The 14821-nt window shown below is 38.2% G+C and overlaps 1 protein-coding gene across 1 annotated transcript; it reads left to right on the top strand.

The window, feature by feature from the left end:
• The first annotated feature begins 8464 nt into the window (after window positions 1–8464).
• Window positions 8465–14370, top strand: LOC104224492 (1-deoxy-D-xylulose 5-phosphate reductoisomerase, chloroplastic). Its single transcript, XM_009776166.2, has 12 exons — window positions 8465–8868; window positions 8961–9136; window positions 9697–9783; window positions 10366–10491; window positions 10614–10676; window positions 11391–11540; window positions 11730–11797; window positions 12032–12143; window positions 12286–12390; window positions 12507–12628; window positions 12794–12940; window positions 14020–14370. The coding sequence occupies exons 1-12, from the start codon at window positions 8772–8774 to the stop codon at window positions 14186–14188; spliced, it is 1422 nt and encodes a 473-aa protein (XP_009774468.1). The 5' UTR covers window positions 8465–8771; the 3' UTR covers window positions 14189–14370.
• Window positions 14371–14821: the final 451 nt, after the last annotated feature.

The raw sequence follows: 14821 nt of genomic DNA, 5'->3' as shown, positions 1-14821 counted from the left end.
CGATCGAGGTCGAACCTTTCTCTTTTTTCTGGGCAAAGGCCCTTGGCCTTGAGAGGTGTTATTTTGAACTTATCGAAATAATCAGCCCGTCGTCATTCGATCGAGGTCGAACCCTTCTCTTTTTTGGCGAAGGCCCTTGGCCTTGAAGGGTGTTATTTTGAACTTATTGAAATAATCAACCCGTCGTCTGTAACGACCTGAGCCGTTGTTTCCTGTATTTTCATCCCTTATTCCCCGTTAAATGCTTATTCATGTTTCAATATGTGTACTTGGTGAATTTGAGTCAATTCGGATCGAGTTTGGTATGAAATGGGACAATTAGTCTATTTAAGGAAGAATTAGTTTGGAAAAATCAACCTGATGTTGACTTGTGAGTTAGAGGGCTCGAAATTGAAGTCCGATGATTCAGTTAGTTTCGGGGGATGATTTAAGGCCTAGGAGCGCAATCGGAATTAAATTTGGAGGTCCGGTGAAGAAATTAGCTCATTTTGGCGAAGTTAGTATTTTGGCGATTTCCGGTTGATAAGTGAAATTTTGATCCGACGGTCGGAATGGAATTCCGAGAATTTATGTAGCTTCGTTATGTCATTTTGGACTTGTGTGCAAAATTTGAAGTCAATCGGACGTGATTTGATAGGTTTCGGCATCGGAAATGGAAGTTGGAAATTCTAAAGTTCATAAAATTTGGATTGGAGGTTGATTCATGATTTTAGCGTTGTTTGATGTGATTTGAGGCCTCGAGCAAGTCCGTAATGTATTTTGGGACTGGTTGGTATTATTGGTCGGGGTCCCGGGGGCCTCGGGTGTGTTTCGGATGCCCAACGGGTCATTTTTGGAAGAATTTTTGTCGTTTTGAGCATAAATGTAATGATCTAAAGGTTCATTTTTAGTTCTAGAGATCCAAATTTGATTTCGAGACTTCCAGAATTTAAATCATGAATTATAGGACTGATCTGGAAATTTTGGTTTAATTTCATCAAGTCGCGATTGAGTTTTTGACGTGAAATGTGAGTTAATTGTTTAACGAGCGAAATGGGTATTTAACTGGGCAAAGGAGCTCTGAATTAAGTTTCGATTGAAGGGTTGTGTTCGTATTATTATTTGTGTCTCATAGGAACAAGAATCGTCTAATTCCGAGTTCGTATGATGGAGTTAGAGCCATTTTAGTGAAAAATGGATGTGCTGCAAATTTCTTAAAAGCTGCTGTATTTTCTGCAGCAGTGAACAATACCCGCGCGTGAACAGTAACCGTGCGGGTGAACAATGAACAGTGACCTCACGTGCATGAACAGTTCCCCCGCGTGAACAGTACCGAAAATTTCTGGACAGATTTAATGTCCAGCAGTCCGAGTTTGGTCATTTTTTTTGACTTCCAAGCTCGGATTTTGGGCGATTTTTAGCAAGAAATCTTGGGAAATCTTGAGGTAAGTCACTTGTGATTATTTCTACTCCATAATATTGAATTATCATCGAATAATCCGACTAGATTACATGTTTTTGAGGAGTAAATTGAAGATTTAGGCCTAGGGATTTGAAAATAAGATTTGAAGATTGAGGGATCATTTGAACTCCGATTTTGGCAAATTTTATATGTACGGACTCGTGGCGAGACGAGGAATCCGGTGATGTGACTTTCATAATTTTCGAGAAGTGGGCCCGGGGCTCGGGTTTTGCAAATTTCGTGAATTTCGATATTTTTCGAGTCTTTTCGATTGGGTTATATTCCCTTAGCCTATTGTAATGTATTCGTTGTGGTTTTGACCAGATTCGACGCGCAAAGAGGTAAATTCGAGAGGCAAGGGCATAGCGGAGTAGACATTGGACCGTCTTGAGGTGAGTAATGATTTTAAATGATGCACTGAGGGTTTGAAACCCCGGATTGCACAACATACTGCTATGTTGAGATGAGACACGCGTTGTATGACGAGCGCGGGGTCATTTACTATTGGGGATTGTGACTTGGTCCATCCCAGTTGATATTTTTACCGCGTAATTGATAAAGATTTATTGTTTTTCACTATGATTGGGCTTATTGCCATATTTGGGCTTCGTGCCAATTATCTGAAATCTTTTGTGAATTTACATCACTATTTTCCTCACGAATTGAAATATTATTTGAACTCAGTCCAATTGAATTATATTATTTTGTGAACTCAGCTACATTTATACTCAACTCGAGATTTAATGATATTTATAATGCTGTTGAGCTGAGCACTATTGTTTTACTGATGCCCAAGAGGCTTATGATTATTTTCTAGACTGATTGAGGCCGAGGGCCATACGTGAGGATATATTGAGTGATGTGAGGAGGCTTTCAGGCCTCGAGTGTTATATGAGGAGGCTTTCAGGCCTTGTGTGTGATGTGTGAAGGCTTTCAGGCCTATTGATATTGCGCTTGGGCTGTAGGAGCCCCTCCGGAGTCTGTACACCCCCCAGTGAGCGCATGGTACCCAGGTGAGTTGGGAGTGGGCCCGAGAGGCCGTTGCTTGTGTGTGGTGAGTTGGGAGTGAGCCCGAGGGGCAGATACTATACTGAGATTTACATATTGAGCCCGAGGGGCGAGCTTTTGATTTATCCTTACTATGGAAATTATTTGTCTTTACTATTTTAAAAGAAGAATTATCTGATACTCACTATTTTACTGTATAACTGATTTTACTACTTGGGATAACGCTATATTGTGCCGTTATGAGATTTCATGTTTTCAGTCGTTATTTATTTTTCTTACTCACTGGGTCGGAGTACTCACATTACTCCCTGCACCATGTGTGCAGATACAGGCAGAGCTGAGTTCGCTCCTTAGCGCTGATTCTTTCCAGACCAGGCGGTGACTAGGAGTAACAAGGTAGCTGTTGACGTCCGCAGCCCCGTGTTCTCCCTTATCTTTGCTATTTATGATAATTCCAAACTTTGTAAAATATTAGTAAACTCTGTAGTAGCTCATGACTTGAGACACCCCGATTTAGGGCTGAGTTGGGAGGGTTTTCCTTGTTCTATCACGTTTATTTCGCATTTAAGATTATATTGCCCATGATTTAGACTTATTCCTGCTAACTAATTATAAGGAGATGTACTATTTTGTTGATTGGCTGGCCTTGTCTTCACGAGAGGCGCCATCACGACTGGGTTGGGATTTTGGGTCATGACATCGTCGTTCGATCGAGGTCAAACCTTTCTCTTTTTTAGTGAAGGCCCTTTGCTTTGAAGGGTGTTATTTCGAACTTATCGAAATAATCAGCCCGTCTCGTTTGATCGACGTCAAACCCTTTTTTTTTGGAGAAGGCCCTTGGTCTTGAAGGGTGTTATTTCGAACTTATCGAAATAATCAGCGTGTCATCGTTCGATCGAGGTCGAACCTTTCTCTTTTTTGGCAAAGGCCCTTGGCCTTGAAGGGTGTTATTTCAAACTTATCAAAATAATCAACTCGTCGTCATTCTATCATGGTCTAACCTTTCTCTTTTTTGGTGAAGGTCCTTGGCCTTGAAGGGTGTTATTTCGAACTTATCGAAATAATCAGCCCGTCGTCGTTCGATCTAGGTCGAACCTTTCTCTTTTTTTTTTTTTTGGGGAAGGCCCTTTGCCTTGAAGGGTGTTATTTCAAACTTATCAAAATAATCAGCTTGTCGTCATTCGATCGAGGTCGAACCCTTCTCTTTTTTGGCGAAGGCTCTTGGCCTTGAAGGGTGTTATTTCGAACTTATCGAAATAATCAGCCCGTCATCGTTCGATCGAGGTCGAACCTTTCTCTTTTTTGGCAAAGGCCCTTGGCCTTGAAGGGTGTTATTTCGAACTTATCAAAATAATCAGCTCGTCGTCGTTCGATCGAGGTCGAACCCTTCTCTTTTCTGGTGAAGGCCCATGGTCTTGAAGGGTATTATTTCGAACTTATCGAAATAATCAGCCCGTCGTCGTTAGATCGAGGTCAAACCCTTCTCTTTTTTGGTGAAGGCCCTTGGCCTTGAAGGGTGTTATTTCAAACTTATCGAAATAATCAGCCCGTTGTTGTTCGATCGAGGTTGAACCTTTTTTTTTTTTTTGGAGAAGGCCTTTGGACTTGAAGGGTGTTATTTCAAACTTATCAAAATAATCAGCCCATCGTTGTTCGATCGAGGTTTAACCCTTCTCTTTTTTGGCGAAGGCCCTTGGCCTTAAAAGGTGTTATTTCGAACTTATCGAAATAATTAGCCCATCATCATTCGATCGAGGTCGAACCTTTTTTTCTTTTTTGGCGAAGGCTCTTGGACTTTAAGGGTATTATTTCAAACTTATCGAAATAATCAGTCCGTCGTCGTTCGATCGAGGTCGAACCTTTCTCTTTTTTGGCGAAGGCCCTTTGCCTTGAAGGATGTTATTTCGAACTTATCGAAATAATTAGCCAGTCGTCGTTCGATCGAGGTCGAACCTTTTTATTTTTTGGCGAAGGCCCTTGGCCTTGAAGGGTGTTATTTTGAACTTATCGAAGTAATCAGCCCGTCGTCATTCAATCGAGGTCGAACCTTTCTCTTTTTTGGCAAAAGCCCTTTGCCTTAAAGGGTGTTATTTCGAATTTATTGAAATAATATCCCGTCGTCAGTCCCAGTTTCTGGAGAGTTGGACATCTTCCGTGGAAGTCCTAGTTTGTTTGGTATGGCTCGCACCAGATGGTGCAATGCTAGTGAACACGAGGTGTTGATGTTTCGCTTAGGTTCGTGTTGCGTATGAATTATAGATTTCTTGTCTGACTCCTGCGGTCCAGCTCGGGGATGTTGATGGTAGGATGTATTTCAGCTGTGTTGAAGCAATTTTGGTCCTTTAATCGAGATGTTTTTGTGTACGTTCGTCCACACAGGTATTATGTGCTTGTCTGGACAAAGAGTGGGAGGTGAGGATGAGATTTCCTTCGCTCCTGCCCGGTGGCCCGGTGGGGAAAAACAGGTTGGCAACACCGTTTGCCTTGTTTAGTATATCGATGGTTAATGGGTCGAGGATTTCCGAGCCCGTTGATTTCGCTTGGTCCTTCTTATTCCTCTACGCTGCTTCTGTGTCTAGCGTGGGTTGGGTTTTTCCTCTGCGCTCCTCTTGGTGAGTAATTGTATTTCTTGGTTTCGATCTTGGAGAAACTAGGAAATTTTTACTAAGAAATTCCCACAGGCGGCGCCAAATTATTTGACTCAAAATATATTAAATCCTTTTTGGACAATCAATCAAAGATGAAGGGGTAAATATTCGTCAAACATAATTAATTTCGGATCGAAAAGTTGACAATAATGATTGCATATGGGACGAAAGAGGCATGATTGATCTTATTAAGATTCAACATTGTCTTTCTCATCAATCGATGGGGAAGTAGATTTACAAATATTCCTCGAGGTAATTTCCTCATTTTCTAGAATACAAGAAGGGATCTTTTTTCTTCCTTTTTTGAGAGAATGGAGAATCCCCCCCCCCTAGTTGAGAGCTTTTCTTGGCTATATATAGTCGAGGTTCCTCAACCCTTTGCTTGACTCGACATCTTCTTGTCGCTGATGTGCCTTGGTCGTGATTTTAGGCGTTGCCCTTACCGATTCGTCGGATGTCATGGAGGGGAGGCGGAGTGGGCTCTATTGACTCTCACTACCCAGCCACTGAGGCGAGGAGTCGATCAACTTGGTCGTGATGGTCAGATTTTGACCAATACAACTATATTTTTACTTTCTCCCAAGTTTTAACTCCCCTTTAACTATATTACTGTTAAGTGGGTGTTTACCTAAAACGGTACAGTTAAATTTGTGACGTGATTTATAGACATATAAATTAAATTGATCCGAGTACATAAAATAATGAAGAACAATACTGAATAAATTTAGGAATCAGATCACAAACTCTCGTAGCAACTTTGAGTCTCCTTGAGCGATTATAAAAATATCTGCTTTCTAGCTTGAAATTTCCTTGCTCTAGCGTGAGTTTTGATGAAAGAATCTACAAGTATTTCAAAAAATCAATTGAGTATTTAGTTAAAAGTGAATACTATGTTAAAGCCCTTTTTGTTAGGGTGTCGCCAATTTTTTTTAGTAAAACTGATTCGATCTCATGCGGAGCCAAATCATTTTTCTTCACAATTGTGGTATAACTTGTGATGTGTTCTTGTGTATCCAATTTTTTATCTTATTTCGGAATATCCGACATCTTGAATCTCTTTGGGATCAACTCCGGAGCCGCACTGGTTTTGAACGTCAATTGTATATACTTCTTCGTATCCGGGCCCTTCAGGATCGGAGGTGCTCCCGGCATCTGATCTATCTGAGCATAAAATTTCTTAGCATTATGATACAATCGAGCATTCATTTCCCTCATGAAACTCATGAGCTCGATCTTGAAAGGATCATCTGTGTTGATTTCATTTCCAAATCCGCTACCAGCACCATCTACTTGGTTGTTCTTCGATCTGAACTCCTCCCTTAAAGAGATATTACCGGTTCTTCGAGCTATTTGATTGATGGGCATGCAAAGAGGGGCTCGAACTCCATCACTGTAATTATTTGAAGCCACAGATAGTGCTTGTTGGAGATGGTCATTATCTGGTCCTGTCTTGAGAGATGATTCATGATCTCCCTTTGTTGCACTCTTAAAACTTTAACATTATCGACAATGGGTTCATCATCCATATCATCAGGGGTAAGACTCCTTGTCTGCAGAGTATTTCATTCTATCCGTTTAGGAGTTGATTCATTCCCATCGAGATGTGTTTCACTGGTTGATCCATCCTATTGATTTCCATCATGGAGATTGTCCACGGGCTCGTTGTTGCTTGTTCCAACGTTGAGCGAGTTGCTAACATCATTGAGTGTCATAGCTATTTTATGCTTACAACAGAAAAACTTTAAAGTACGTTAGTAAAAGATGAACAAATCAAAATACTACCACAACTGTCTAAGCCTCACGGTGAGTACCAAACTATTTATCTGTAAAACAGTACAGTTAAATTTGTAACGTGATTTATAACCACGCGAATTAAATTATTGATCCGAGAATATAAAGTAATGAAGAACAAATTTGAATAAAATAACGATAGTTGAAGAACAATCAAACCTGAGCTTTAGATCTTTTCCATCGAGATCAAGAGTAATAAGCTAATAAAGGTCGGAAGAATCTTGGGGTCTTCTATAATGTTTCTATAACAGTCATATCTTGAATTGCTTCTTATTCGGCCACAGGTTTACATTCGATGATACCATAGTTGAGTCACTATTGACTGTCCATCCTTGATTCGTGTCGCTTCCTAATTCACCCGACCTTTGAGACCGGTTTTTATCATATACAGTGATTTTTTGTTGAATTGTGGAGTAAGATTATATTGGACATAACCAATTTTCTATTTGGGAAGTACTATCTTACTTTAGAATATTATAAACGTATAAATTGAATGTTGGTCAAAACTCAAAATGCTAGTTGAAAGTGTAGAGGACTGTACACCGCATAATATTAAACTAAAGAAATCTTCAAAAGGAGCTCTCTTTAGTCGATAAGAGCGATTTAGGTTTCTTTATCAAGAGAAAATCTTCACTTTAGGAAAGGTGCTTAATGATGAATTTTCATTTTCAAGTTTTAGATTACATTTAAAACCAATAAAAATCTTATCGTACTCTCAAAGATGAAATAAATATCATGCGTGGACTATCTAGGTGGGAATCTAAGAAGGAAAAGAATGGCAAATTCCTTGGTACCTCAGATAAACATAAAAATATGCTTAAGAAATTGAGAAAACCCAAAGAATAAAGTCTAAATTAATTAATTGTGGGAATATAATCATATAGCTTCAACAATATACCATATGCAGTCCATAGATGTGAATGATTCTCAGTTCGTCGTCATGCTTCCTTATGCCGCTTTTAATCCTCCGCCGGCATCTTTTGGATTTGATTCTATATAATTATACTATTTTATTTGTCCACGTATATATATATATATATATGGTCACACAAAGAAAGAAGATAACTACTTATTCCCGGCGCAACGCACCCCTAACATGAAATATTTTGAGTGCGAACAATATAACATAAACATGTAATTATAACGCAAATAGTATAACAAATGGTCCAATATTAGTAATATCAAGATTGTGAGTGAATTTGACTCTAATACATATCTTAAGCTTAATTCAACTACATAAAATAAATAAAGATTCTCCTAAGTCATATGAGGATACAACAATAATTTTTGACTATAACACTATTACTATATGCTATATTATGACATTTCAGGTGATATTAGGAGAATCCACATCGATAAAATACAGAAAAAATATTGTGTATATAAGTACACAAGCTTTAAAATCCTGTGACACCTTCTAAAGTTACCAAACTTTGACAAATTTTAAGAATTTAATAGTATTATATACATTAAAATTAAATTGTAATATGAGAATACTTTTCTTTCATCATTAATTGTTTAATGTATTATGCGTTGTCTTACTCATTTCTATGAAGTACCGAAAGTTTGCGGAAGTATTTCAATATTAAACGTTTAAAACAAGAGCAAATAATGTTTGTACTTTGTACTTTAAGACAGGTACGCTGCAGCGAGCATCGTTCATACGAGCCACATATTAAGCCACAAACGAACGAACTATAGCCAGAACGAGACACACAGTACTTCTCTCTATCTCTCTCTCTACACGGCTGTCCCTAACTTTATTGCCAAAGATTGCACTTTGGTTTGTTGTAAACTTCCTTTTACATTTCTTGAAAAGCTGAATTTCTTTTCCCTACTCCTGTGGACTGGTGGGAGGAGCAATCAATAGTGAAGTAATTGAAATGGCGCTGAATTTGCTGTCACCTTCTGAAATTAAGACCATCTCTTTCTTGGACACCTCCAAATCCAGCTACAATCTTAACCACCTTAAGTTCCAAGGTTCTCTATTTCTACCTACCCAACTGAGTTTCTTGGATTTGATTGTAAGGCTTACTCTGCTAATAAATATTTCCATGGATTTTGTGTTTTAGGTGGAGTGGCTATCAAAAGAAAGGAGTGGAGTGGGATTTCTGGTAAGAGGGTTCAGTGTTCAGTTCAGGCACCTCCTCCTGCCTGGCCTGGAAGAGCTGTTGCTGAAGCCCGGAAAACTTGGGATGGTCCAAAGCCTATCTCAATTGTTGGGTCCACTGGCTCTATTGGAACTCAGGTTTCTGAATTTTTAAATGATTAGTATTCAGTAATAAAGTACTTAGGAAATAAGTATTGTCTTTTTTAGTCTTGATTGGTTCTAGCTTTGAGGTTGGACTATAGTAGTAGTACAAATTCTTAACGCTTTTGTATGTGTTAGTTACTTTGCAGTTACAGTTTAAACTAAAATTCTAACTAATTTTTCTAAAAGAGGATGAAAAGATTCAATATTTCATGGATTCTAATATTCCCATTCTGCATCTTTTTTATCTGTTGTTCTTTGTTATTGGTGGTGTGCTGCTTTTGCTACTGTGTCAATTATGCCAGTTGTCTTTTGCTTCTTTTTTCTTTCTTTTTCTTTTGTATTATCTTAGGTGAATGAAATTCCAGTTAGTATACGTTGCTTTACTGTTCGAGAGAATCAAATTTTTTGTTTTGATTCTCTACTTTTTGTATACTAGTATTATATAGGAATCTTTTCAACAAATCAATGCAAATTATTACTTTTACAAAAGAAAATGCCAGTTGTCTTTTGTTTAATTTCTTCATTGCTTCAATTACAAAATTTTGTATCTGCAGACGTTGGATATAGTCGCTGAGAATCCGGACAAGTTTAGAGTTGTTGCACTAGCTGCTGGTTCAAATGTTACTCTTCTTGCTGATCAGGTTAGTTTTCATTTAATGCACACAAGCGAAAAAATGCCATGAAATTTCAAGTCTGAATAGAGTATAGGCGTCCAACCTGTCACCTTTATTATCTTTATCTGCATTAACATTTTGTGGTCATTATGTGGCTGCTACAGTTTATAGCGCGACTGCTTTTGTTTAAAGAAACGATGATTATTATGTTTAACTATAAAACGCTGCCACCTCATTCCACCTGGCTGTTTCCCTACCTGCCGAATGCTACTAGCCTAGACGTGTCATGTTTGCAGCATTTTGATTGACATATCCCATTAACCATGCTGAAACCCAAATGTCAAGGCTATGCTTTCCAATCCGTGGTTTTTTCTCATTGGGTTTTGGAAGAAGAGCTTCCCACCTAAGGGAATGATGATAATCATTCAAGCTCATTTTATATCATGCCCTATTTATATTTTGGATTGCAATTTGCACAAATGTGATGGAAATATTGTTTCTCCAATATGGATACCCAACAATCGAGCTTCTTTGCTTAGACTTCTTTATCTGGCTATCAGGTCTACTTTAGCTTTTGCCTTGATGATAAACAATGTTATATCTGAGTAGGTCAAAACATTCAGACCAAAACTAGTTGCTGTTCGAAATGAGTCGTTGGTTGAGGAACTCAAAGATGCTCTGGCTGATATGGAAGACAAGCCTGAGATTATACCTGGTGAGCAGGGTATCATCGAGGTTTGTCCAACTGTCCCTAACTTTATTTTTGGCGACTAGGACTCTGTTTCACTAGTTGGTAAAATTACTTTGTGACATTTGAAAGAAATATGTTGATGATTGTTGTCTATGATGTGTTTCAGGTCGCCCGCCATCCTGATGCTGTCACTGTAGTTACAGGAATAGTTGGTTGTGCAGGTTTAAAGGTGAGGTTGAGGTTTAGTCTATCTGAATCTTTTCAAAATTGTTGTGATACTCCTGCCAAGATATCCTTATGCGCAGCCAAAGCAAATTTGAAGAGGAGCGCTGAGAGGGTGAAATGTGATTTATGTCCTGTTTCTGTTTTCCTTTTTTCTTTTGGGTGGGGATGGGGGTGGGGGCAGGGAGGTTGGTGATTGGAGGGAGCTCCAATGGAAAGAGAGAAATTAAAAAAGTAGACAAGATGTACCCCGCTCAAGTAAGAATTAGAAATCAACTAGGAGAAGATTTCTCGAAGTTGCTTTTTGGGTTGTATAATGGCAGTATGGAGAGACTTCCAATTTTACCCCAGAATGAAGCAAACTGCCTTCGTTCTATCCATGGTTAGGAGATAATACTACTTTCAGCTAGCTCTTTATTCCCTTGTAGGCAAAAATTCATGTAACTCCAATCACCTAGAAAGAGAAGTCTAGATCTTCAACAGAGCTTGTTCTCTTCTACTATACATTAATCATGCTTGAATGATTTTAGCTAAAAGTAGCATTGTATGCTAGTTTGCTAATGAAAGAAAATGTCAGTCATAGCTCTTCTTGCTTTGCTCTTTGATAAATACATCTTCATTTCTCCTCTCGGCTAATATAAAGCTAGAGAATCAGTCAAGAAAAAACGTGAATCATTCAGAAAACGGGCTCAAATTTATTAGTCTTTGTTTGCTTCACTAGCCTACAGTGGCTGCCATAGAAGCAGGAAAGGACATTGCCTTGGCCAATAAAGAGACTTTAATTGCTGGTGGTCCATTTGTCCTTCCTCTTGCACACAAGCACAAGGTGAAGATTCTTCCTGCAGATTCAGAACATTCAGCTATATTCCAGGTACAGTTCTTGAGGCTGAGACTGTCTTAAGATCTTTCTGCGAAACTTACTGAGTATGATCATTTGTAAATATAATCATACACTTCTTATCAACCTTCTGTTTTGAATTGACTAATCTCCAAAATAACTTCCCACCCCTGGTCTCTTCAAGGCTAAGAGATAAATATAATAAGTTTTTCTTCATTTCAGTGCATACAAGGCTTGCCAGAGGGTGCCCTTAGGCGCATTATATTAACTGCATCTGGAGGGGCTTTCAGGTGTAAAATCTTGAATACTGATAATTTGTACAACATCTCAGTTTTAATCCTTGTATTGCAACATTCATATCAATCCGCAATTTTAAATATTCAAAAAAATTCTGTTGTCCTCCTTTCTTTTATGTGAAACAGTTATTCGAAATGGTTTGCACTACTTCATTATATTTTTTCACCTTTCTTTTAATCATATGTATGGCTTGTTAACCTTAAAACTGCTTATACTGTCACTGATAGGGACTTGCCAGTTGAGAAGTTGAAAGAAGTTAAAGTAGCTGATGCTTTGAAGCATCCCAATTGGAACATGGGGAAAAAGATTACTGTTGATTCTGCCACCTTATTCAATAAGGTATCTAAACTGTTGTTTTTAAATCTTTTCTCCATGATTATTGTTTCTTAATTTTCCAACTTTTATTCCATATGTGAATCATCGGAGTTGGGTTATGAATTATTTGTGTTAGCCTAGGTTTAAAGGTATGTTTGTTTCTCAGGGTCTTGAAGTTATTGAAGCTCACTACCTTTTCGGAGCTGAGTATGATGACATTGAAATTGTCATCCATCCCCAGTCCATCATACATTCAATGGTGGAAACACAGGTAAAGATCCTTCAGCTCTGAGATTACATCAGTTATGTAATCTAGATGAATATTCTTATAACTGCATGCTCATAAACTGACGTCTTTGGAATTCTTTTTCCTTCTGTAATTTGTAGGATTCATCAGTATTGGCACAGCTGGGGTGGGCTGATATGCGTTTGCCCATCCTTTATACTTTATCCTGGCCCGACAGAATTTACTGTTCAGAGGTTACTTGGCCGCGGCTTGATCTTTGCAAGTAAAAACCATTCTTTATTTGTGAATGCATTTTATTTTGCTTATCGCTCTAAGCTCGCTTGATCTATGTTTGCTTACAGCTTCGTTTATGTACTTTTCAAATATGAAATAAACTTTGGCATTTCATTTCCTGTTAGTATAACTAATTATGAGTGTAATGGTATAGGCTCGGATCATTGACATTTAAAGCCCCTGATAATGTAAAGTACCCATCCATGGATCTGGCTTACGCTGCTGGGCGCGCTGGAGGGACCATGACTGGAGTTCTAAGTGCAGCAAATGAAAAGGCAGTGGAATTATTTATTAGTGAGAGGTATGTAGTATGTACTCCTACATGTGACTTCTGTACAGGGTCACATTATATGTTTCAAATATTTAGTTTGCTAATAAATCAAGATTCATTGAGGCACCTGCTGGTAGTCACAGCAACTCTATCTACAAATAAATTAACGGTTATATTAGTGACATCTTTTTTTGTGGGTTGTTTCTCCATTAATTTGTCAAAGTACATGGGTGCTAGATAACGTCAAGGGATGCGGAGGTCATCGCATCCCTAATAGTTAATCCATCTGACCTAATTTCTTGATATTTATCATTGGGTCTTTCAGCACTTAACAGTTTCCATAACAAATAGTACATAATGTAGTTCTTTTTTGAAATATATCAATAGCTGAGGTTGCCTTTGATATGCATAAGTTGACAATTAGTGTTGGAGCTAAGTATTCTTGTTTGGCCATAGAATGATAAACACTTAGGTTTCCCCTGTACTTGCTGCATAAATCTATTCTTTCTAATTGAATGTGCTTTAGAGTTTGTCGATATATATTAAATTGTAGCCTGTTCTTCTCATTTCCCCCATGCTGTCTATCTGGAAGAATATAATCTTTCTGATTGAATGTGGTTCAGACTTCAGAGTAAATGGATGATACTTTTGTTGCCTAATCATTTTCTAGTTGTATTTTTCGGTATTTCTCGTGGCACTGCTAGAAATATTAGTAGTGATCTATTTCCTTGTTCACCTTCAAAATATAACTGTTTTCAGTCTATTATTTTTTTTCTTCTACATTTATTTCTCTTGCCAATAGTTTAAAGCTGAAATTGGTGATATCAGTAATCATTAAGTGCTTTTAAGCGGACGATGATGGCTTTTCCTGTCTTGAAAACTTACCTAGTATATTCTGGAAAAAACCATTTGTGCTTAAACCTTCCAGCTAGCATTCGACAACATAATTTGATGTCTGCGTCTTTTGAGCGTTCCAAATAATTGTCCCCTGGCCCTATGGGTATATTCTTAGTACTATATTTCTATGTTTAATCGTCAGACTGTGTAGGTCTTGTAAATGACCGAAAATCGTTTAAAGAAAACAACTGATGACTTTGTGCTTGTTTCAGAATTAGCTACTTGGACATTTTCAAGATTGTGGAGCTAACATGCGCTAAGCATCGGGAAGAGTTGGTAACTTCTCCATCACTGGAGGAAATCATACATTACGATTTGTGGGCTCGAGATTATGCAGCCAGTTTGGAAACCTCAGCTGGTTTTAGTCCAGCTCTTGTATAAATTGTTATTTTGGTCAGCATGTTGAGATGAATGTGTCGGCATGCTTGGCCAGTTTAAGGAATTTGTTTAGGGTGGCGCAACATATGCAAATGTGTATCGTAGTAAATGTAATATGATTAGGTTACATGTACTACATCAGCGAACTCACCCTTTTTAAAAGCAAATTCCTTTGTTACATGCAATTTAATCTCTTTAGTTTCTGTTTTTCTCCTCTCTTTTTAAGAGTCACTAAAACTGCAAGGACAAATTTCTGAAAATTTTACGAACAACAACAACAACCACCCAGTGTAATCCCACAAGTGGGGTCTGGGGAGGGTAATATGTACGCAGACCTTACCTCTACCCCGAGGGACAGAGAGGCTGTTTCCAGGAGACCCTCGGCTCAAGAAGGCAACAAGAGACGCTATATTAGTACTATCAATAGACTCATAATAAAATAACATGAAATACCATAAAATCCATAACATAACATAAATACCATAAAATAACAAAGTAACAACAATATAAGAGATATAGGAAATACGAGAAAGATGTAAGGTATACTAATAAACAGCAGATAAAGCCCATCATCAGTAGCTGATAAATAGCATCCTAAGACTAATTCCTAACTGGCTAGTCTTACTCTAGTGCGCT

Source organism: Nicotiana sylvestris, chromosome 3, assembly GCF_000393655.2.
Source record: "Nicotiana sylvestris chromosome 3, ASM39365v2, whole genome shotgun sequence".
Lineage (NCBI taxonomy): Eukaryota > Viridiplantae > Streptophyta > Magnoliopsida > Solanales > Solanaceae > Nicotiana > Nicotiana sylvestris.
Note: the sequence above shows the minus strand (reverse complement) of the source record. Positions and strands in the feature narration are given on the sequence as shown.

Coding starts and splice junctions, on each gene's coding strand:
- LOC104224492 (XM_009776166.2), top strand. CDS start 8,772: ATGGCGCTGAATTTGCTGTCACCTTCTGAAATTAAGACCATCTCTTTC. Junction 8,869..8,960: donor TAACCACCTTAAGTTCCAAG/GTTCTCTATTTC, acceptor TTTGTGTTTTAG/GTGGAGTGGCTATCAAAAGA. Junction 12,629..12,793: donor CCGCGGCTTGATCTTTGCAA/GTAAAAACCATT, acceptor GTAATGGTATAG/GCTCGGATCATTGACATTTA.